The sequence below is a fragment of the Micromys minutus genome (assembly GCF_963924665.1).
Source record: "Micromys minutus genome assembly, chromosome: 4".
NCBI classification, from domain to species: Eukaryota; Metazoa; Chordata; class Mammalia; order Rodentia; family Muridae; genus Micromys; species Micromys minutus.
In genome coordinates, this window is record NC_137973.1 from 2,966,711 (window position 1) to 2,990,824 (window position 24,114).

General features: G+C 37.6%; 1 protein-coding gene and 1 pseudogene across 2 annotated transcripts in view; one reads left to right on the forward strand and one right to left on the reverse strand.

The window, feature by feature from the left end:
* Positions 1-3,365: 3,365 nt before the first annotated feature.
* The window catches only part of LOC308419740 (vomeronasal type-2 receptor 1-like), a gene marked incomplete at both ends in the record, with an annotated part of 32,960 nt that continues 12,211 nt past the window's right edge, over positions 3,366-24,114 (reverse strand). Inside the window, 3 exons of the mRNA XM_080915529.1 lie at positions 3,366-4,348; positions 18,250-18,373; positions 20,898-21,128. Coding sequence (XP_080771655.1) covers positions 3,366-4,348; positions 18,250-18,373; positions 20,898-21,128 — 1,338 coding nt within the window. The remainder of the gene's footprint in view (positions 4,349-18,249; positions 18,374-20,897; positions 21,129-24,114) is intronic.
* On the forward strand, positions 15,328-15,841 carry LOC308419741 (large ribosomal subunit protein eL20-like; annotated as a pseudogene). Its single transcript has one exon. The product of its transcript is annotated as a large ribosomal subunit protein eL20-like (transcript).

Sequence of the window (24,114 nt, forward strand, 5' to 3'; positions counted from 1 at the left end):
AAAGGAAAGGTCATACAGAGACTGCCATACCTAGGGATCCATTCCATCTGCAGGAACCAAACCCAGAAACTGTTGTTGTTGCCAAGAAGACCTTGCAGAGAGTAGCCTGACATACCTATTCCCTGAGAGGCTCTGTCTGAGCCTGACCAAGACGGATGTACATTCTTGAAGCCACCCTTAGGACTAAGCACCAAAAGAGAAGTTAGGGTAAGAACTGAACAAGCTGAATGTGTTTGCAACATGATATAAGAATAGTATATACAACCCAGAGCCCTTAAGTGTTTAGGGACTAAACCTGCAGCTATCAAAGGGACATTATTCAAGAACTCAGTGTTCCACAAATGTTGGATAGAACCAAATAGTAAGTATCCTATGTTCTCTTATATACAAGCACTGTGAATAAAATTTCACATATGAAGCAATTTAATAAGAGATATATCAAATACAACCAATATAATGGTTATTACAATAATATATTATAATAACAAATATTAATCTATTTCTACTAAAAAAAAAAAGTCACTGTCTGTATTAATTCTTTTGAGAATAACTGGAAACCTCCCTCTAGGCTATGCTTGCTACAATCTATGCACATAAGTAGGTGTGTGTGTGTGTGTGTGTGTGTGTGTGTGTGTGTGTATGTGTGTGTATGTGTGTGTGTGTGTGTGTGTGGTATGTATGTGTGTGTGTGTGTGTGTGTGTGTGTGTGTGTGTGTGTGTGTGTTTGTGTAGTTGCCTATATGTCAGAAAAATTTAAGAAGACAATTGAGTGGATAAAAATCCAAACAGCCTTATGATCAAAGTTAAAATAATTTAATATTTCACAATTAATGAAAAATTGCACATACTATGTTCATAAACCGTTCATTTTCTTTGTAGCAGAATGAAAATAGCTCCATATCATTTAAAGTATGAACTTGCTCTGATTATCACTTTCCCATATTTTGTTGCAGTGTATCCAAATCCCAAGACATTTTAAACTTTATTGTCACTATAGGAGGAACCTCTCCTGTCGTTGTTCTACCTGGGTTGGGGTGGTGAGTAGACAAAGTCCAGAGTGAAATGTGTATTGACTTGAGAAGAGCCGTGTAAAGGACCCAAATGCCTCAAAACCATGGAAACTGGTAAAGCCTCACCTTTCAATTTTGAGGGTCGAAGAGGGATCTAGAAAAGGGTCTTAGGCTGTGCTGAAGAGTTTTGAAACCTTTGGTAATATTGGAAACTAAGCTGTGGGTATCACCGAGCTTCTAGCTGCAGGTAGGCTGCCTTGTTCATTCTGCAGTATAGATAATCAGAGAACACTAAAATTGAGGAAGGAGGAAATGGCCATATTTGAAATATAATGTGGCAAAATAAATAGCAGAAGCAATGAGGAAGTGTAATGGCACAAACAAATAAACTTCTAGTCTTTACTCTGAGTTCAGTGTTAAAAACCATCCCCAGACAACAAGCAAATGCTCAGAGCAAGAGCTAATGACTTTTCCAGAAAAGAGAACACAAGTTGGTTATACAAAACCTGATGGGTAGCCTTAAAATATACATACAGGCAACATTTTACAGAAGTAATCTATGATATTTATGTACTATGAACACACACAGAAATATGTATGTAAATATAATTTTTTAAAAGGGCATGAATTTGAAACAAGGACAAATTGTTGTGAAATATGGGAGGGTCCGAGTGAGAAAAGGAAATGATAGAAATGATTTTATTATATTATATTCTCAACGGGTATTAAAACACTGTCATCTGTTTTTGTTGTTAGAGGTAGAATTAGGTTTCTGTGCTTTTCTTCCTTGGGTTCTGTTGAAAGAAGATTAATTTCTCCCTTTTTCTAAGGTATAGTTTTTCTCCTTGTGTTGATGTTTTCCATCTATTATCCTTTGTAAGACTTGATTTGTGGACAGATATTGTGTAAATTTGGTTTTTTCCTGTAATATCTTAGTTTCTCCATCTATGATAATTGAGAGTTTTGCTAGATATAGTATCCTGGGCTGGCATTTGTGTTCTCTTAGGGTCTGTATAATGTTTGTCTAGTATCTTCTAGGTTTCATAGTCTCTGTTTGGAAGTCTGATGTAATTCTGATCAGTTTACTTTTATATGTTACTTGTCTTTTTCCCCTTACTGCTTTTAGTATATTTTCTTAGTTTTGAATGTTTAGTGATTTGACTACTATGTGCTGGGAGTAGTTTCTTTTCTGGTCCAATCTATTTGGAGTGCTGAAGGCTTCTTGTATGTTCATGGTCATTTGATTCTTAAGGTTAGGAAAGTTTTCTTCTATGATTTTGTTGAAGATATTTACTGGGCTTTCAGTTGAGAGTTTACACTCTCTTCTGCACCTATTATCCTTAAGTTTCACCTTCTCATTGTGACCTGGATCTCCTGGATGCTTTGGGCTAGGAGCTTTTGGAGTTTTGCATTTTCTCTGATTGATGCATCAATATTTTCAGTTATCATCTGTGCCTGGAATCCTCTCTTCCATCTCTTGTATTCTTTTGGTGATTCTTGCATCTATGACTCCTAATATCTTTCCTAAGATTTTTATCTTCAGGGTTTTCTCCTTTCATAATTTGTTTATAATTTATATTTCCATTTTTATATGCTGGACAGTTTTGTTCAATTCCTTCACCTGTTTGATTGATTTTTGTGTTTTCTCTTTAAGGGCATCTACTTGTTTATTTATGTTCTTTTGTAATTTTTAAGGGAATAATTCATGCATTTTATAAAGTTTTCACAGTTCAGTTAAATTCTACTTTATTTTGAAAAATTTTGTAACAAATATCCCAGATTTTTTTTCCAAACGAGCATTTTCTTATCAGTTCTTGGTAACTAACTGTAATCTTTCCTTGAAATCAAGATACTTTCTACAGAAGGTACTTACCTGCTAGTTTGTCATCTTAATTCACCGTCAATTTTGTTTCTTAGAATAGTGTTTTCAAAATGACACTTTCACACTTATGAAAAAATGGAACACAAAATTTCCTAGAAAATCTCAGGGTAGGTAGCATCTCTTTGAGAAGTTTTCTATTCTATTCCTGTTACATGTTAAGGTAGAAAATAAGTTTTACAATATCTTCCTGAGGTTTTTTATTTTACATAAATAATATTTGTCATATCCTCTACTGGAAAATCACTATAAAATGTTCTAATAAAATAGTTTCCAATTTCAATGATGTCATGTTATAATATTTGTCAAAAGGCATTTTATAGAATAAGATTATGTTGACTGTGTTAAGATTACATTATAAAAGGCCAAATTCCCAATTTTACCACCAAGCATTAGCAACTACTTGAAAAACAATGTTAAGGAGAAGATTGAGCTATGTCTTATCCAGCCTTCCATGTCCCGTGGAGCTCACAGCTCTATTCATCCAGAACAGTGGACACCGTGGTGTTGTTAAGCTCACTGCCCACAGAAGCTGAGGTCAGCTGGATGCTCCTGTCAACAGTGGGGACTCTTCCACCAACAGTTTCATCAGTGTTCCTCTTTGGCCTCAGCAAGATAATGAAGCACTTGGGAAGAAATAAACAGCCTAACAAGCCATAACTGGATGCCAAAATGGCAAATATCTCCACAGCCACTTTGAATTTGCCTTTGGTGCTCAGGTAAGCAGGGACAAAAGAGATCCAGACAATGAAAAAGACCAGCATCCCAAAAGTGATGCATTTCCCTTCATAATAGTTATCTGGCAGCTGGCGAGCCACAAAGGTTGTAAGGAAACACAGCAGAGCCAGAAGAACATCAACCCCGAATATGGAGCACAGAAACTCTATAGAACCTTCATTGCATTCAAAGATGATCTTTACATTCTGAGGTTCAATGTTCTTGAACATCCTTGGAGGCTCCAACACCAAGTAAGCTGCGCATACACCAACCTCCCCTACAACACAGATCAGTACAATGAGTTTTCGACAAATGGGGTGCATGGATATAAGCCGGGTTTTGGATACGGAAATCCTGTAGGCAAAAAAGAGTGAGATAGTCTTTCCAAGAATGGAAGACAGACAAAGGCAAAAGCCCAGTGCCAGAGTGACCTGGCGAGCCATGCAGGACCAGTTGTGTGGTTTTCCTATGAACAGCATGGAGGACAGCACTGTGATAACCAGAGACATCTGAATGAGGAAGCTCAGCTCCCGGTCATTGGCTTTCACCAGTGGAGTGTGCCTGTGGATCACATACACAACAGTTACTGCCAGGACCACAAGTGCCCCAAATATTGAAAGGATGATAAGGGTGAACCCCAGAGCCTCCTCATAAGCAAGGAATTCTGCATGTTTTGGCACACACTTGTTCTTCTCTGCATTGGACCAGTCATCTTCACTGCATGGATCACATAGCCTTTGGCCTATTGAGAAAAAACAAAAACTAGATGATTGACTATTGACTGCATTAAATATGTCACATTTAATTTTAAACATTCTGGGTACAGTTAAAGGTCCTAGCAGGGATTATTTGAAATCCATTATAAAATCGATATAAAATCTTAAATTCATAGTTGTAAAAGTGGCTTTGTTGCAGATGCTCTGACACATTCAGAGTTGTTTTCAATATCAGGAAATGATGACTTTTCAATCTGATTTGTTCATGAACTGGGTTTTTCACCGCTCTTAATGAGCTCCTTTCTTTCTCCTCTATCTCTTCAATTAAGAGGCCTGTGCCTTTATCAGCCAAGAACAGCCCTGAATAAGAAAGTCACAGCTTCTGATATGAAACAATCAAGATGACTGGCACACACCTTGTTAAAATCTTAGCCTTCTCACTCTCTAGTATAATATCCCATTATGAAGGAGAATCATATATTTGCCTACTCAAAATACACCACTGGACAGATGGCTGAGCCCTCAGATCAGCCTTGCAAATGCTCTCTCAACTGAGCCAATAGTAAGTCTTAAGCCATCCACACATCCTCACTGGCTGTGCAGGGAGGGAATGCCTGGTAGTCTCACAGGCAGATAAGGTAGGGCGCTCTGGGATAGGGTCATTTCTGGTCTATCAAGAGGGCCAGATGACCACAATCAAGATTCAGGACCCACCCACAGACGGCTGAGCCCTAAGAACAGCCCTGAAAGCAGTATTCCACCTAAACCCACAGGGAACCTGCCACACACCCTACTGGCTGTCCCTGAAGGGAACACCTGGAGCTCTAGAAAGACAGATAGCATGGTGCATTCTGAAATCAGGTTCTTTCTGTCCCAGCAAGTGGGCCAGGTGAATACCATTAAGACTCAGAACCTACCTGCAGACAGCTGAGCTCCCAGAACAGCCTCTGAAGAGCTCTCCCACCTGAGCCTACAGGGCAATAATGAAGTCACTTCCATCAGAATACACTGTCTGACCACAGAGAGACAAACACCCAGAAGCAAAATCCTTCCTGAGCCCATGGGCTCTCAGACCCAAAGGAGAGACAGTCTCCAGTCAGAGACAACAAGATCACCTGTAATCACAGAAACCATGATGGCAAGAAGAAAGTGATAGAACCTAAACAATGGAAACCAAGACAAATTGGCAACATCATAACCCAGCTCTCCCACCACAGACAGTAGTAGATTGCCAAACACACAAGAAAAACAAGACTTAGACTTGAAATCATGCTTCATAATGATAATGAAAATCTTGAGAAGCACAGGGATAACCCCCTTAAACAATTACAGAAGAACACATTAAAAAATAGAAGCCCTTAAAGAGGGAACACAAAAATCACTCAAAGAACTACAGGAAGAAACAAAAAATCAGGTGAGGAATTGAAAACTGAAATAGAAATAGCAAAGAAATCACAAAAAGAAACAACCCTGGAGATAGAAAACCTAAGAAAGAAATCAGGAGTCATAGATGCAAGCATCTCCAACAGACAAAAAGAGATGAAAGAAAGGATCTCAGTGGCAGAAGACAACATAGAAAACATTGACACAACAGTTAGAGAAAATGCAAAAACCAAAAAGCTCATACCCCAAAACATCCAGGATATCCAGAATGGGAAGATCAAACCTAAGGATAATAAGTGTAGAAGAGGGCAAAGACTACCAAATAAAAGACACAGTAAATATCTTCAACAAAATAATAGAAGAAAACTTTCATACTTTTTTTAAAAAGACTTTATTTTACAAAACAAAGATAAATGTGCAGATTTTAAACATTTTTACTTAAAATTATACATTTTTGTCAGTACTTTTTTCAGATTTTAACATAATTTTTACATAAAACTATATGAATATATTTTTTAGTCAGTACTTGATTTTTTTCAAGGTTTGATAGTATGCCTTGAAAACTTAATAGTTACAGTGAGCTAAAGTACATGTAAAAAATGTAACATGGAAATAGTTAAAGTTTTCTTGTTTTGTAAATATTTTTTTGTTTTGTTTTGTTTTCTTTATTTCTTGGACTTCATACAGTCTGTGAGAGCATCTGGGTTTGCATCTCACTATCAGTGATTGCATATTATGTCTGTTCTTTTGTGACTGGGTTATCTCACTCAGGATGATATTCTCTAGATGCAGGCATTTTCTTAAGAATTTGGTTAAGTCATTGTTTCTAGTGGCTGAGAAGTATTCCATTGTGTATATGAACCACAATTTTTGTATCCATTCATCTTCTGAAGGACATCTGGGTTCCTTCTAGCTTCTGGCTATTATAAATAGAGCCGCTATGAACATTGTGGTACATATATCTTTGTTGTATATTAAAGTGACTCTGTGGTATATGCCCAGAAGTGGAATAGCTGGGTCTTCAGGTAGTACTATATCCAATTTTCTGAGGTATCTCCAGACAGATTTCCAGAGTGGTTGTATTAGCTTGCAACCACACGAACAGTGGAGAAGTGATCCTCTTTCTCTGCAGCCTCGCCAGCATCTGCTGTCATCTGAGTTTTGGATCTTGGCCAATCTGACTGGTGTGAGGTGGAATGTCAGGGTTGTTTTGATTTGCATTTCCCTGATGGCTAAGGATGTCCAGAACTTCCTCAGATATTTTTCGGCCATTCGGTGTTCCTCAACTGAAAATGATTTGTTTAGCTCTGTACCCCATTTTTTAATAGGGTTATTTGATTCTCTGGTGTCTAGCTTTTTGAGTTCTTTGTACACCTTGGATATTAGGCCTCTATCTGATGTGGTGTTGGTAAAGATCTTTTCCCATTCTGTTGGTTGCCGTTTTGTTTTCTTGACAATGTACTTAGCCTTACAGAAACTTTGCAATCTCATTAAGTCCCATTTGTTAATCTTTGACCTTAGAGCTTGAGTCATTGGTGTTTTGTTCAGGAAATTTTCTCCTGTGCCTATGTGTTCTAAGGTTTTCCCCACTTTCTCATCTAATAGTTTCAGTGTATCTGGTTTAATGTGGAGATCTTTGATCCACTTACACTTGAGCTTTGTACAAGGAGATAAGAAAGGGTCCATTTTCATTCTATTGCATGCTGAGTGCCAGTTGAACCAGCACCATTTGTTGAATAGGCTGTCCTTTTTCCATTGAATGTTTACTGCTCCTTTGTCGAAAATCAGGTGACCATATACATGAGCGCTAATTTATGGATCTTCTATTCTATTCCATTGATCCACATGCCTATTTCAGTACAAGTACCGTGCAGTTTTCAGCTCAATTGCCTTGTAATATAGCTTGAGGTCAGGGATAGTGATTCCCGCAGATGTTTTTTTGTTGTTGAAGATGGATTTCGCTATTCTAGGTCTTTTGTTATTCCATATAAAATTGCACATTGATCTTTCCAATTACATGAAGAACTGGGTTGAAATTTTGATGGGGATTGCATTAAATCTGTAGATTGCTTTTGGTAGGATGGCCATTTTTAAGATGTGGAATTTTCCAATCCATGAGCATGGGACATCTTTCCATTTTCTGAGATCCTCCTCAATTTCTTTCTTTAGAGGTTTGAAGTTCTTGTCATACAGGTCCTTCACTTGATTAGTTAGAGTCATACCAAGGTATTTAATAGTTTTGTGACGATTGTGAAGGGTACCTTTTCCCTAATTTCTTTCTCCACATGTTTGTCCTTTGAGTATAGGAAGGCTACTGATTTGTTTGAGTTAATTTTTTATCCAGCCACTTTGCTGAACTTGTTTATCAGCTGTAGGAGTTCTCTGGTGGAATTTTTCGGGTCACCCATGTACACTATCATGTCATCGGCAAAGAGTGATGTTTTTATCTCTTCCTTTCCAATTTGTATCCCCTTGATCTCCTTTTGCTGTCTAATTGCTCCAGCCAGGACTTCCAGTACTATGTTGAATAGGTAGGGGGTGAGTGGGCAGCCTTGTCGAGTCCCTGATTGTAGTGGGATTGCTTCAAGTTTCTCGCCATTATTTTTGATGTTGGCTGTTGGTTTGCTGTATATTGCTTTTATTATGTTTAGGTATGGGCCTTGGAATCCTGTTCTTTCCAGGACTTTTAACATGAAGGGGTGTTGGATTTTGTAGAATGCTTTCTCAGCATCTAGTGAGATGACCATGTGATTTTGGTCTTTGAATTTGTTTATATGGTGGATTACGTTGATGGATATTTTTATGTTAAACCATCCCTGCATCCCAGGGATGAAGCCTACTTGGTCATGATTAATGATCATTTTGATGTGTTCTTGGATTCAGTTTGCAAGGATTTTTTTGAGTATTTTTGCATCAATGTTCATAAGTGAGATTGTTCTGAAGTTCTCTTTCCTTGTAGGGTCTTTGTGTGGTTTAGGTACCAGGGTTATTGTAGCCTCAAAAATTGAGTTGGGTAATATTCCATCTGATTCTATCTTTTGGAATATTTGGAGAGTATTGATGTTATGTCCCCAAAAAATGTCTGATAAAATTCTGCACTGAACCTGTCTGGACCTCGGCTTTCTTTGGTTGGGAGGCTTTTGATGACTTCTTCTATTTCTTTAGGTGTTATAGGGTTAATTAGATGGTTTACTTAGTCCTGGTTTAACTTTGTAATCTTGTATCTGCCTAGGAATTCATCCATTTCCTCCAGATTTCCCAATTTTGTGGAGTATAAGTTTTTGTAGTAGGATCTGATGATTTCTTGAATTTTCTCAGTTTCAGTTGTTATGTCGCCACTTTCCTTTCTGATTTTGTTAATTTGGATACTCTCACTTTGCCCTCTAGTTTGTCTGGCTAGAAGTTTATCAATCTTGTAGATTTTCTCCAAGAACCAACTCTTTGTTTTGTTGATTTTTATAATGGTTCTTTTTGTTTCTATTTGGTCTATTTCTGCCCTAATTTTGATTATTTCTTGCCGTCTACTCTTTTTGGGTATATCTGCTTCCTTTTGTTCTAGGGCTTTTAGCTGTGCTGTCAGGTTGCTGATGTGAGCTCTCTCCAGTTTCCTTTTGGAAGCACTTAGGGCTATGAGTTTTCCTCTCAATACTGCTTTCATTGCATCCCATAGGTTTGGGTATGTTGTGTTTTCGTTTTCGTTGAATTCTAGAAAATCCTTAATTTCTTTCTTTATTTCTTCTTTGACCCTGCTATCCTTTAACAGAGCGTTTTTTAGTTTCCATGTGTATGTGGGCTTTTTGTTGTCTTTGTTGTTGTTAAAGACCACCCGTAGACCATGGTGATCTGAGAGGATGCTTGGGAGTATTTCAATCTTCTTATATTGATGGAGGCTCGTTCTGTGTCCAATTATGTGGTCAATTTTCGAGAAGGTGCCATGGGGTGGTGAGAAGAAGGTGTATTCTTTTACTTTAGGATAGTATGTTCTGTATATATCTATTAATTCTAGTTGGTTCAAAGTCTCTGCTAGTTTTGCAGTGTTTTTGTTCAGTTTCTGTTTCCTTGTTCTGTCCATTGGTGAGAGTTGGGTATTAAAGTCTCCCACTATTATTGTGTGGGGTGAAATGTATTTTTTGAGCTTTAGTAGGGTTTCTTTTATGAATGTGGGTGATTTTTTATTTGGAGCATATAAGTTAAGGATTGAGAGTTCCTCCTGACAGATTTCCCTGGTAATGAGTAAAAAGTGTCCTTCCTTATCTTTTTTGATAACTTTTGGTTGGAAATTTACTTTATTCGATATTTGAATAGCCACTCCAGCTTGCTTCTTGGAGCTGTTTGCTTGGAAGTTTTTTTTTTTCCACCCTTTTACTCTGAGATAGTGTCTGTCTCTGTCTCTGAGATGAGTTTCCTGTATGCAGCAAAAGGCTGGATTTTGTTTATGTATCCAGTCTGATAGTCTATATCTCTTTATTGGGGAATTGAGACCATTTATGTTAATAGATATCAAGGAATAGTTGTTTCTGTTTCCTGCCATTATTGCTTTCTTGGGTTGAGTTGTGTCTGTGTTTTTTTCTTCTTTTAGTTTTCTTGTTTAGGAGTTTTCTTGTTTTTACTAGGCTGTATTTTCCCTCATTTTATTGGGTTTTCCACCTATAATTCGTTGTAGTGCTGTGTTTGTGGTCAGATATTGTGTGAATTTTGATTTGCCTTGAAATATCTTCGTCTCTCCATCGATGGTGATTGATAGTTTTGCTGGGTATAGCAGCTTGGGCTGGCACTTGTGCTCTCTTAAGGAGTGCATGATGTCTGTCCAGGCTCTTCTAGCTTTCATAGTCTCTGTTGAGAAATCGGGTGTGAGTCTGATTTGTGTGCCTTTATATGTTACCTGATCTTTTTCCCTTACTGCTTTTAGTATTCTTTCTTTGCTTTGGGCACTTGATGTTTTTACTATTATGTGTCGGGAGGTATTTCTTTTCTGGTCCAACCTATTTGGAGTTTTGAAGGCTTCTTTTATGCTTGTGGTCATCTCATTCTTGAGGGTAGGGAAGTTTTCATCTTTGATTTTGTTGAAGATATTTATTGTGCCTCTTAGTTGATACTATTCTCCCTCTTCTATTCCTATTATCCTTAGGTTCGGTCTTCTCATTGTATCTTGGATTTCCTGGACATTTTGGGTTAGGAGTTTTCTTTTTTTGCATCCTCTCTGGCTGTTTTGTCTATGTTTGCAATGTTGTCTTCTGCCCCCGAGATTCTCGCTTCCATCTCTTGTAATCTATTGGAAATGCTTGCTTCTGTGACTCCTGATTTCTTTTTTTTTTTTTTTTTTTTTTTTTGATGTTCTGACTCTAGGGTTATCTCTTTTAGCGTTTTCTTTATTGTGTCAATTTCTGTTTTAATTTCTCTCTTCAATTCCTCTATTTCTTTGGTTCTGTTTTCCTCTAGTTCTTTGAGTTCTTTGAGTGTTTTTCTTGTTTCTTCTTTAAAAGCTTCTGAATCTTTTTGCTTTTCCTCTTTTTCTTGTTTAAGTATCTCTATCAGCATCTTGAGGTATGTTTTCAGGTCTGTGTCTTCTTTTTCTGGAGTGTTTGGAATTCCGATGTTTGCTGTTATGGGAGAGCTGGGTTCTGGTGTTGCTAGATTGTCTTGTTTTCCTTGGGATATACTCTTTCTCTTTCCTCTTGCCATTTAGTTGTCAGTGATATGTTCTTGCCTTTCCCTTGTATTTGGTCTGTGTCCCTGGTTCTCCACTGGTCCAGGTGTCAGATGGGTCGAGCCCTGTTTTATGCCTCAGAGTTGGTGGGTGTGAACAGAAGTTCCAACCTTCTGTTTCTGTTTGCTGGATCAGGCACGGCAGGGCAGGGCAAGGCAGGGGGTGCACTTTCCTTGTGCACTCCGCAGAGATCTCTCTGCTCCCCTGCAGCCTAGGTCTCCCACTCACCAGTTGTTCAGCCTTTACGAGCTGCCGTTCCATGTAGCAGATGGGCCGGGCTCCGCTCTGCCTCCTGAAGTCCCCAGTTGCTCAGCCTCTATGAGTAGCCATTCTGGGTGGCAAATGGGCCAGGCTCGGCTCTGCGTCCTGAAGTCGCCTCCGGGTGGAAACAGTAGTTCTAATTTTCTTTTCCCAGTCACTGGATCGGGCAAGGCAGGGCAGGGCAAGGCAGGGTGTGCACTTTCTTTGTGCACTCCTCAGAGATCTCTCTACTCCCCTGCAGCCTAGGTCTCCCACTCACCAGTTGCTCAGCCTCTACGAGCCGCCGTTCCGGGTGGCAGGTGGGCCAGGATCTGCTCTGCGTCCTAAATTTGCCTCCAGGTAGAAACAGAAGTTCTAATTTTTGTTCCCAATTGCTGGATCAGGCAAGGCAGGGCAGGGCAAGGCAGGGTGTGCACTTTCTGTGCGCTCTCCGCAGAGATCTCTCTGCTCCCTGGCAGCCCAGGTCTCCCACCCACCAGTTGCTCAGCCTCTACCACTTTCATACTTTTAAGTACAAGATGACCATGAACGTATAAGAAGCCTACAGAACTCCAAATATATTGGACCAGAAAAAAAAAAAAAAAACTCATTCTGGCAAATAATAGTCAAAACACTGAATATTCAAAACAAAGAAAGAATTCTAAACACTGTAAGGAAAAAATACAAGTAACATATAAAGGCAAACCAATCAGAATTACACTAGACTTTTTACCAGAGACTATACAGAGTAGAAGATCCTGGACAAATGTTGTAAGACCCTAAGAGAACATAAATGCCATCCCAGGTTACTATACCCAGCAAAACTTTCAATTACCATAGATGAAAAAACCAAGATTTTCCAGGACAAAAGCAAATTTACACAGTATCTGTCCACAAATCCAGTCCTACAAAGGATAATAGATGAACAAATCCAATACAAGGAAGGAAACTACACCCAAGGAAAAGTAAAAAATATTCTTGCAAGAAGACCAAAAGAAGAAAGCACACAAACATAAATCTATCTCTAACAACAAAAATAACAAAAAACAACAGTCAGTATTTGTTAATATCTCTTAATATTAATGGATACAATTCCTCAATAAAAACAAATAGACTATGAGACTGGATACGTAAACACGATCCAGCATTTTTCTGAATACAGGTAAACCATTTCAGAGACAAAGACAGAGACTACCTCAGGGTAAAAGGCTGGAAAAAAATAAAACCTTCCAAGAAAATGGGTCCAGGAAAGAAGCTGGAGTTCTAACATCAAATAAAATAGATTTTCAACCAAAAGTTATCAAAAAAGGTAAGAGACTTTTTACTCATCACAGGAAAAATCTATCATGATGAACTCCCAATCTTGAACATCTATGCTCCAAAAACAAGGGCAGGCACATTTGTAAAAGATATCCTACTACATTGTATCACACACAATAATAGTGGGAGACTTCAGCACCCCACTCACCTCAGTGGACAGATCATAGCACATAGAACAGAGACACAGTGAAAATATCAGAGGTTATGAATCATTTGGAATTAATAGAAAGCTAGAGGATATTTCATACTAACACAAAATAATATATTTTCTTCTCAGCACCTCACTACCTTCTCCAAAATGACAATATAGTCAGTCCCAAATCAGGCCTCAACAGATACAAGAAGATCAAAATACTGCCATTTATCTTATCAGATCACCATGGACTAAGGCTTGGCTTTAATAACAAAATACTAACAAAAAGTCCACATACATCTGGAAGCTACTAAATAATAACATGGTCAAGGAAAAAATAAAGAAAGAAATTAAGGGTTTTTAAAAATTAATGAAAATTAAACACAACATATCAAAACCACAGAGAGAGTGTCTAAATTAACAAAATGAGGATCAGATAAACCATCTAAACAGGCCTAAAACTCCTAAAGATAGAAGCAGTCATCAAAAGTCCCCCCCCCCCAAAAAAAAAGACAAGTCAAAATGGGTTTAGTGGAGAATACTATCAGACTTTTATAGGAGACCTAATATCAACACTCTCCAAACTATTCCACAAAATAGAAGCAGAAGAAACACTACCAAACTTGTTCTTCAAAGGCACAATTACACTCATACCAAAACCACACAAAGACACTACAAGGAAAGAGAACTTCAGACCAATCTCCCTCATGAACATTGATGCAAAAATACTCAATAAAAATTCTTGCTAACTGAATCCAAGAACAAATCTCGATAAGCATACACTATGATCAAGTAGGCTTCAACCCTGGGATACAGGGATGGTTTAATATATGGAAATCCATCAATGTAATCTGCCATATAAACAAACTCAAAAAAAAATACATGCTGAGAAAACGTTTGACAAAATTCAACACCCCTTCATGATAAAAGACTTGGAAAGTTCAGGAATTCAAGTCCCATACCTAAACATAGTAAAAGCAATATACAGCAAACCAGTAGCCAACATCAAACAAAATGGAGAGACACTTGAACCAATCTCATTAAAAACAAGGACTAGACAAGGCTGCCCACTCTTTCCCTACTTATGCAATATAGTACTAGATATCCTTGCCAGAATATTTAGACAACAAAAGGAAGTCAAATAATACACATTGAAACAAAATAGAAGTCAAAATGTCACTATTTGCAGATAATAGGACAGTATACTTAAGTGACTCCAAATATTTCACCAGAGAACTTCTACAGCTGAGAAACAACTTCAGAAAAGTGCCTGGCTATAAAATTAACTCAAACAAATCAGTAGCCTTTCTCTACTCAAAGGATAAACAGGCTGATAAAGAAATTAGAGAATCAACACCTTACACAATAGTCACAAAGACTATAAAATACCTTGGTTTGACCCTACCCAACAAGTGAAGGGTCTGTACGATAAGAACTTCAAGTCTCTTAAGAAGAAAATTATAGAAAATCTCAGAAGATGGAAAAATCTCCCACACTCACGGATTGGAAAGATCAACATTGTAAATATGCCCACTTTGCCAAAAACTATCTACAGATTCAATGCAATCCCCATCAAAATTCCAACTCAATTTTTCAGAGTTAGAAGCAATTTTCAAATTCATCTGGAATAACAAAAAACCTAAAATATCAAAATTTCTTCTCAACACTAAAAACTCTTCTAGGGAAATCACCATTCCTGATCTCAACCTATATTACAAAGCAGTTGTGATAAAAACGGAATGGTATTGGTACAGAGATAGACAGGTACATCAATGGAATAGAATTGAAGACCCGAAAATCCACCCACACACCTATCCTCACTTTGTTGCTGACAAAGGAGCTAAAATCATTCAATAGAAAATGGATAGCATCTTCAACACAACTAGCAGTCAGAAGAAAAAATCAAATCGATCCTTTCTTAAGTCCTTGTACAGAACTCAAGTCCAAGTGGATCAAAGATGTCCACATAAAACCAGTTTCACTGAAACTATTAGAAGAGAAAGTGGGGGAGAACTTAGGACACATATGCACAGGGAAGTTTTTCTGAACAGAACACCAATTGGCTTAAGGCCTAAGATCAAAAATCGAAAAATGGGACCTGATGATATTGCAAAATTTCTGTAAGAAATACTGTTAAGAAGACAGAGGAGAGATCATCGTGCGAGCCTGCGCGAAGGGTGGCACTTCATTCTGTGAGTGGTGGTGAATGAGCACGCAGTGCCATGAAGGCGTCACCCATGCTTCACAAGGTGGTGGAGCGCTGTTGCCAACCCCAAATGCCACACACAGCCACTGTACCGAATGTGAATCTTTGCACCTAACTATGTGGTGGCCAAGTCCCGCTTCTGGTACTTTGTGTCACAGCGGAAGAAGATGAAGAAGTCATCCTGGGAGATTGTGTACTGCGAGCAGGTGTTTAAGAAGTGACTCCTGCGTGTGAAGAACTTTGGCTGCGCTATGACTCCAGCAGTGGCAAGCACAATGTGTACCAAAGTACTGGGACCAGACCACCACTGGCACTGTCACACAGTGCGACAGGGACGTGGCCATCCATCACCGTGCCCGCACTCACTCCATCCAGTAATGAAGGTGGAAGAGATTGCAACTGGCAAGTGCTGCCAGTCCGCTGTCAAGCAGGTCCACGACTCCAAGATTAAATTCTCATCGCCCCACAGCATATTGCAGTGTCAGCACAAGGCACGCTTCACCACCAAGAGGCCAAACACCTTCTTCTAGACACAAAGACCCACTGAATAAAGGCTTCGGACTGTCAAAAAACAAACAAACAAACAAACAAACAAACAAACAAAAAAAGACACAATGGCAGCCAGCAGATTGGGAAAGGATCTTTCCCAATCCTACATCTGATAGAGGGCTAGTATCCAACATATACAAAGAACTCAAGAACTTAGACTTTAGAGAACCAAATAATCCTATTAAAAATGGGGTTCAGAGCTAAACAAAGAATTCTCAATTGAGTAATAAGGAATGGCCAAGTAGCACCTAAACAAATGCTTAACGTCCTTAGTCATCAGAAAAAGGCAAATCAAAACAACCCTAATATTGCCCCTCATGCGAGTCAGAATGGCTAAAATAAAAAACTCAGGAGACAGCAGATGCTGTCGAGGATGTGGAGAAAGAAGAACACTCCTCCACTATTGGTGGGCTTGTACACTGGAAACCACTCTGTAAATCAGTCTGGCAGTTCATCAGAAAATTGGACATAGTACTACTTGAAAACCCAGCTGTTCCACTACTGGGCATATACCCCAAAGATGCTCCAACATATAACAAGGACACATGCTCCACCATTTTTAGAGCAGCCTTATTTATAAAAGCCAGAAGCTAGAAAGAACCCAGATTTCTTTCAACAGAGAAAAGGACACAGAAATTGGTACATTTACACAATGGAGTATTATTCAACTGTTAGAAAAAAAATAACGTCATGAAATTTGTAGGCAAATGAATGGAACTAGAGAGTATCATCCTGAGTGAGGTAGCCCAGTCACAAAAAAAAAAAAAAAAAAAAAAAAAAAAAAAAACATGGTATGCACTCACTGATAAGCAGATACTAGCCCCAGAAGCTTTGAATACCCAAGAAACTATTCACAGACATTATGAAGCTTAAAAAAAGGCAAAATGGGGATGCCTCAGTCCTTCTAAGAAAGAAGAACAAAACACTCAAGGTAGGAAATGCAAGGACAGATAGAGGAGCAGGGATTGAAGAAAAGATCACTCAGAAGCCGACTCACCTGGGGATCCACCCATACGCAACCACCAAATCCAAGCTCTATAGCTGATCCCAAGAACTACTTACTGGCAGGACCAGATAGAGATGCCTCCTCAGGGACCCTCAGTGTCATATCAATACATGCCTGCAGCTAATCATCAGGCTGAACATGGGGACCTCAATGAGGGTGCTAAAGAAAGAACTGAAGGGGGCTGCAACTTCATCGAAAGAACAACATTATCAACCAACCAAACCCTCTACAACTCCCATGGACTAAAACACCAACCTTTGAGCACCCACGGAGAGACCTATTGATCAAGTTTCTGGCATCCATGAAAGAAGAGACCTTAGGTCCAGAAAGGGCATGTTTTCCCAACATAGGGGAATGGCAAGGCAATGGGGTGGAGAAGGTGATTAGGAGGGAGTGCACATTTGTGAAGTCAAATGAAGGGAAATGGGGGATGGAAGCAGGGCAGGGGAAAGGGATAACATCTCAACTGTAAATACAGAGCATCTAATAAAAAATGAGAAAAAAAGTACACCACTGTACATGCTCATTCTTTGAGTGATGAGGATGATGATGGAAAGGAAAGAAAAACTACAAATCCTGTTCTGAGATTAAAATAACTAAGTCTGAATAAAGGCTCTAAGAGCAAGCGTTAGTGAACAAGAAAGAACTAGTTGGTGTAAGATTATGAAATATGATGTAATGGATTGACTCAGTGTTAATTTAAGATTCAGGTAAAACAGATATTTTCTTTCAACTACTCTGACCCCTGGTCTGGACCACTATGGATGAAATTGGTTTTGAAGAATCTAGGACCCTTAGCAAGGGAGCTGCATAGGTTACAGTGTGACTCTTTCCATCACAGATCATTTCTTCACTTTACATCATTATTCTTGTGTCCTTCGTGACAAAAGACAAGTGAATTTTGTTTCTTCAACAAAAATATAACTAGAAATATAAATAAACCTGCTCTAACATATTACTAGAGATCAAACTTGTCCATGTCACCTCCACGGAGTATCAACTGAGCTGGGTGTCATAGCTGTCCAAGACTCAGCCACTGTGAAATGTTTAGAACCTCAAGACAATTTGAATATTTTTCTCAAATCACTGTTAGTGTTTAGTCTAGTTAAAAAACAAATACTTAAAAGATTTTCTGACTTTATTTATAGTTCACACTTTATGTATTTTCTTTGGTGTTCCTTATGCACATGTTTGTAGGTGTTTTCCAGCTGTACTAGTAAAAACATTATTATCCTTCATTCACACCGAGAACATTTAATAATTTGATAGATGTTAATTATTCAGCCACACCTTACTTATATCTTTTATAATAGATATTTCAATGATATGTTTTTCTGGAAAAGTTTAATTAAATCACTATTCATGAAAAGTGTCCATTTCTACCTGGTTTCTCTGACACATATCCATCTTCACATGAGATGCAATCAAAGCAGCATAGGGGTTGTCCTGGGCGATTTCTCCTCCGAGTCCCAGGAGGACACACTGTTGTGCAGACTGAATCTGGAATCTATACAACACACAGAAGGTGGACATAATAAGGCCTTGCATCATTTCCATTTTAACATGGAGAAAGTTTTTATTTGTATATCCATTGAGACATATGTCCCATCAATAAAATGGATTAGATGAGGGTACTAAGCAAAGATAACAAACAAAGCATGATATTATAGTGAACCTGGAAAGAACTTCATCTAAAGGACAGTCTTGTGATTGGCTTCAGAAATGGCAGACTATCTTTAATGACAGTTCTTCTGTACTTTGGTGATCAAGATCAATCTACTATCATATGAGATACTTAAGATGGGACAGTTTGCTAAAACTGTTTCTGGACTGATGAGACCTATGACACCAATAGTCAGCTTTATCTCCTGAAGGAAAGTTCCTCAGCAATTGTATCTCAAAATATTTTTTTATTATACTTAGACATCTATCCTCAGTGCCTGGCAGAAAATGGAAAACAAAATCAGTTATGTCTGAACTATTAAAATAAACAGAAAATGTAGAGAAAGCTTATCTTGATATGTTTTGTTGCTCACTGGATTTAGAAATTCCAATACCACTTATAAGCTTTTATATATTTTTATATTCTATGCGGACGTGCATTTGAATAAATAGGGAGTTGTCAGCCTTGCCTATTACCTGATTTTAGTGGGATTGCATCAAGTTTCTCTCCATTTTGTTAGATGTTGGCTTTTTGTTTGTTGTATATTACCTTTATTGTGTTGAAGTATGAATCTCGAATTCCTGATCTTTCTAAACTTTTAACATTAAAATGTGTTGTACTTTGTCAAATGCTTATGCTACTCAATTTTCTTAGCCAAGTGATTTGACAACAAATAAAGGTCAAACAGAAAGAAATTTGTAGTGACAAGTCAAGATAGCACTATTTACATATGATAAAATTTTGTATATATGTGACACCAAAAATTCCACCAGAGAACCCCTATGGCTGATAAACAACTTCAGCAAAGAGGCTGGAAATAAAATTAACACAAAGAAATCAGTAGCTTTCCAATACTCAAAGGATAAATGGGCTGAGAAAGAAATTAGGGAAAAGATACCCTTCACACTAGTCACAAACAATATAAAGCATCTTCCTGTGATATCACTCAAAGAAGTGAAAGATCTGTACAACAAGAACTTCAAGTCTCTGAATAAAGAAATAGAAGAAGATGTCAGGAGATGGAAAGATTTCCCATACACATGGATTGGAAGTATCAACATAGTAAAAATGGCCATCTTGCCTAAAGCAATCTACAGGTTCAATGCAATCCTTATCAAAATTCCTCCTTAATTCTTCACAGAGACTAAAAGAGCAATTTCCAAGTTTATCTGAAATATCTAAATAACTAGGATAGTAAAAATTATTCTCAACAATAAGGAAACTTCTGGAGAAATTACCATCCCTGACCTCATGCTGCGGTGGCATAGTGGGATTGGTTGGTTGTGTGGTTGGGCAAGCATCTTCATAGAAGCAGGGCCTGGGTGGATGGTATAGAGGTTTGTGCAGCGAAAACTGGGAAAGCAAATAACATTTGAATTGTAAATAAGTAAAATAAGCAATACAAAAGAAACACATCAATGTAATGAGGCATAAGGGTATTCTGCAGTACTCTGGTGGATAGCTCAATTTTTACCATAGAGGCTTCATCCAGCAACTGATGGAAACAAGATCAGAATCTCAATGCTAAAGCCAAATATGAGGTGGAGCTCAGGGAATCCTGCAGAAGAGGGGGGAAGGAAAGATTCTGGGAGCCAGAAGGGTAAAGAACAACACATGAAATCTATAGAATCTAGTAACCAAGGGCTTACTCATAAAAGCTCAGAGACCCTGAACCAACAAACAAGGATCCTGCCTAGGTCTGACTTATGCCCTCTTCATGTAGGTCTCAGTTATGTAGCTTGCTCTTCTTGTGGAAGTTTTAACAGTGGGATCAGGGGCAGTCTGACTCTTTTGTTTCCTTTTAGATTGTTGTCTCATCCTGAGTTGCCTTTCCAGTCTTAACACAAGTGTAGCTGCATAGATTTACTGAAATTTGATATGTCAAGTTTAATTGATGTCCATGAGAGGTCGGGTGTTTTCTGAAGAGATAGAAAGTAGGAGTGGAAGTGGTTGGGGCAGAAAGAAGATAGAGTTATGGTGGGAGAAAGGATGGAGAGAAACTACTATTGGGAAGTAAAAAAAAAATCACTAAACATCCCAATAAGTTAAATAAATATGTATTTAAATATTAAAATTAAAAATTAGGAAAAATATAACCCATTTTAAAAATACAACAATATTACTATGTTCCAATGAAAGTCTTAAAATACCAAAATACTACTAAGTTGTATGAGAGTTTTCACGAACTTTCTTTCAACATGCACACTATAGTCTAAATAGACAAACAACAATTCAAAACACCCATATGCTACATTAGGAAAAATGATTTGGAATATAGTAAAAGCTTTAGATGTTTGCATTTATTTAGTGCCTGAAAAAATAGACTTTTCCCTCTGTATATAAACAAAAATATGTCAAACAAACTAACCCTTGAAGATTCAGTATTCCAATATAGTGTTGTGTTCTTTTGAAGAACAAATTCATATTTGGAACTTGTGAATTTGTATTCTCCAACCTTGACAAAGGCAATTTTTCCAACGTTATCCATGTGCCAATTGAGGATATCATAATATCCATTTTCCATATCTCCATTGTAATCAATCTTTACATTGTTTCCATCGTGGGTAGTAAATTTTATTTCCCTTATGTAGTTCAATAGCTAATAATGAGGAGTAAGAGAAGAATTTACAAAGTTATTTGTAAGCATTTATATTCTTAGAAAATAAAGATTTATAGAGAAAGTAGGTTGATTCTACTTGTAATTCATAGTATTCTTTTTTTCTAATGCTGTTTTTGTTTCCAACTCTGATATCTTCTAACCAAAGGTGGCAATTAAAACATAAAGAATGATTTGTTAAATTGGGATATGCTGTGCATGTGATATGCACACTGGATTATAAAGTTTTATAAAGAATAAAATCTCATACATAATTTTCCATTGTTATTTTTATATCATGACAGCATATTAAATTATTATAGCACAATAAATAGTACTATAGATATACTATGTTAAAAATTTGTGAAATTGAATTTTATCTATTTTTCCTTCCTTTTGGCCTCTGGACAATCTTAACATGTCATTGGTGTAAACTACAATTGTAAGTATTTTTAGTATAAAATAAGCTTCTACTACAGTTTAACAGTATAATGGCTCTGTTTCTAGAGACAGGACAATGTTCAGAAAAATATCATTCCCCTTATTCCACTTTTCCTATGTAACAATAGAAAGTTCCACAACTAATTCATTTTTTTGAAACTCTCAGTCTAATAGAGATACTCAGCAATGGGGCTCTAAAAGTTAAATTCAATAAGTTTATGTTGCTGTTGTGTCACGGTTTCCTCCCAAATTCAAACATTTCATCCTTTCAGGGAAGCTCTTTAACTAGCAACAAATATCTCAAAATACCTTTAAGAAGTCCATGTAACTGAGCACATTAAAGCAAGGAAAGCTGAGAGCCCTTTTCAGGTTGTGTGACAGTGCCAAGAAGACTCAGACAAGACAAGGGGCAAAGACTGTTGAGACCAGTTCATCGGCTGGGAGAAAGAGAAACTCACTGAGCAGCCTGACAGTTATTTCGACCAACTAGGGAAGGACAAACAAGTTATCTTAAGGTTCAAAGGTTTCTTGAGTTGTTACTCATGTTGGGATGATCTGTCATAGAGTCATTTTTGGTCTTGTATCTAACTCCTCACCCAAATTCCTTTATGTTATCCCAATAAAATCCATTGGTTAAGTGAGTTGGTCTTTGGTGGTGTCTGGATGTGGTTTGTTTAGGTCTCCCTATCTAGGATGAATAGATAAGTGTATTGCATCTCCGGTGAAAATGTTTTCTCACATAAAAGTCTCTATTGTAGAAAGAATGTTGAAAAGGGCAAAGAAGAGGTAGTGGCTGACTTAGAAAAATGGAAAGTCTTCATTTCTCAGAAAAAGTCCACTTTAGCTGGGATATAAAAGATTAGCAGGAAATTGTCCCAGGAGTGTACTTCTGAATTTTAAGCTTCCATTATACATAGATGGCCAGTGGTACAATAAATAGTTCATGGGGCTGATGTTAACTCTATAGAATCAAAAGACATTAAACAAATTCCTTTGATCTCAGTGAGAAAAAAATCCTTTTTCTAACTCACACCTGGTCTCCTTAACTTAAGGTCAGTAAGAGCATGTTTTCTTTAGCATAAAGGAAATCTGTCACACAGGGCATGTTGTTGATCTTCATCTGCCCTACCTGCTGCAGCTGAATTTCTCAAACAAGGACCTAAAGTGGTCACAAGCTCTCCACAGAGCAACATTGGCTCTGGAGCCTTTGGTTCATATTCCCATGAAGTATATGTCAAAAATCATGAAAAATCAACACTTCTGCTGAGTCCATGAAATATTCTCCCTACTCCGTGTCAATAGTCAAGCAAATAAATGGTCAAAGAATTTCACAGTCTGACCCTTGCCTTGATCAGTCTTCCTACCATGTCTTTTGCTTGAAATTTTTGGATGGTAGGATACATTTTTCTAATATCATATAATTCCCAAAAATTTAAAGATGCCATGTGGGTAAAGTGCATGGCCCCAATTCCACAGAATGATGCAAGGTACATAGTGTAAACTTGTCTCAGGAGGAGAATGATAAGAAGGGACAGAAGACATAAAATAAGGAGACAAACATGCACTTTAGAAAATTTCATGTACATAACAAAATTTCAAATGTTTTTCTAGTCTTGTCTATTGGTAGGATAATCTTTAAACTTAAGTAAATAGTGGGTATTGCTTTTGGTCTCTTTTAAAATACTCATATCGATACATTTACCAGCTTTGAAGAGTCGCAGAATGAACGATGTTACCTGGGGTCTAAGAGCACCAGCACTGAATGCAGTGTGAATACCTGAAAATGAAAGTTAAGTGGAAATGCAAGCGTCCCAGCCACTGTGGCCTCTGGTAAATTGACAGAGTTTAATATAAGAGTAAAGGGAAAATGATCAGGCAAAGAAGAAGGAAGACATTAGTGATATTAAGTGGACCTCCTGTGGTGTTGACAAGATCAAAGCAGGGATACCCAAGTTCCCCATCTATGTAAATGGGAGGGATGCACACAGACAAGCAGGAATTATATGCATGAGACCAGTCCTGGCAAGAATGTTCATATTTTATCAACATGTGTTGTGTGACAGAAGATGATGGACAGGCACAGTAGATGCTAATATCCCAGATTCCAGCTATAGTTTTTATCCCCTAACATCCACCTTTTTGTGTGGCGCTCACTATATTGTAATAGGACCTTAGATTTTAGTCTTTCCTTAAATATATAAGTCAAATTGTTAAGAAAAATTTCTGCAGTAAAAAGAAAATTGTCTATACTATCCAGGACTCATCCTAATCTGGAGAGACATAAATGTCTTTATCTAAAATGAAGCTGATGTTTTGGAAGCCAAATTGTGATCTTAGATCACTAATTGCATATTATATACAGGGAACAGATTAAAGTAAGTAACCAGAGTTACTGCCTCACGTTTTTCTCCTAGACACATTTACATTTCATTTCTGTGAAGAATATCAGAATATTTTGTAAAATGCATTATTAATATTTTGTGAGACAAGTTCATTATTATAGAGACAACAATACTAGTTATTTGGTAAGAAATGAGGACTTAAAATG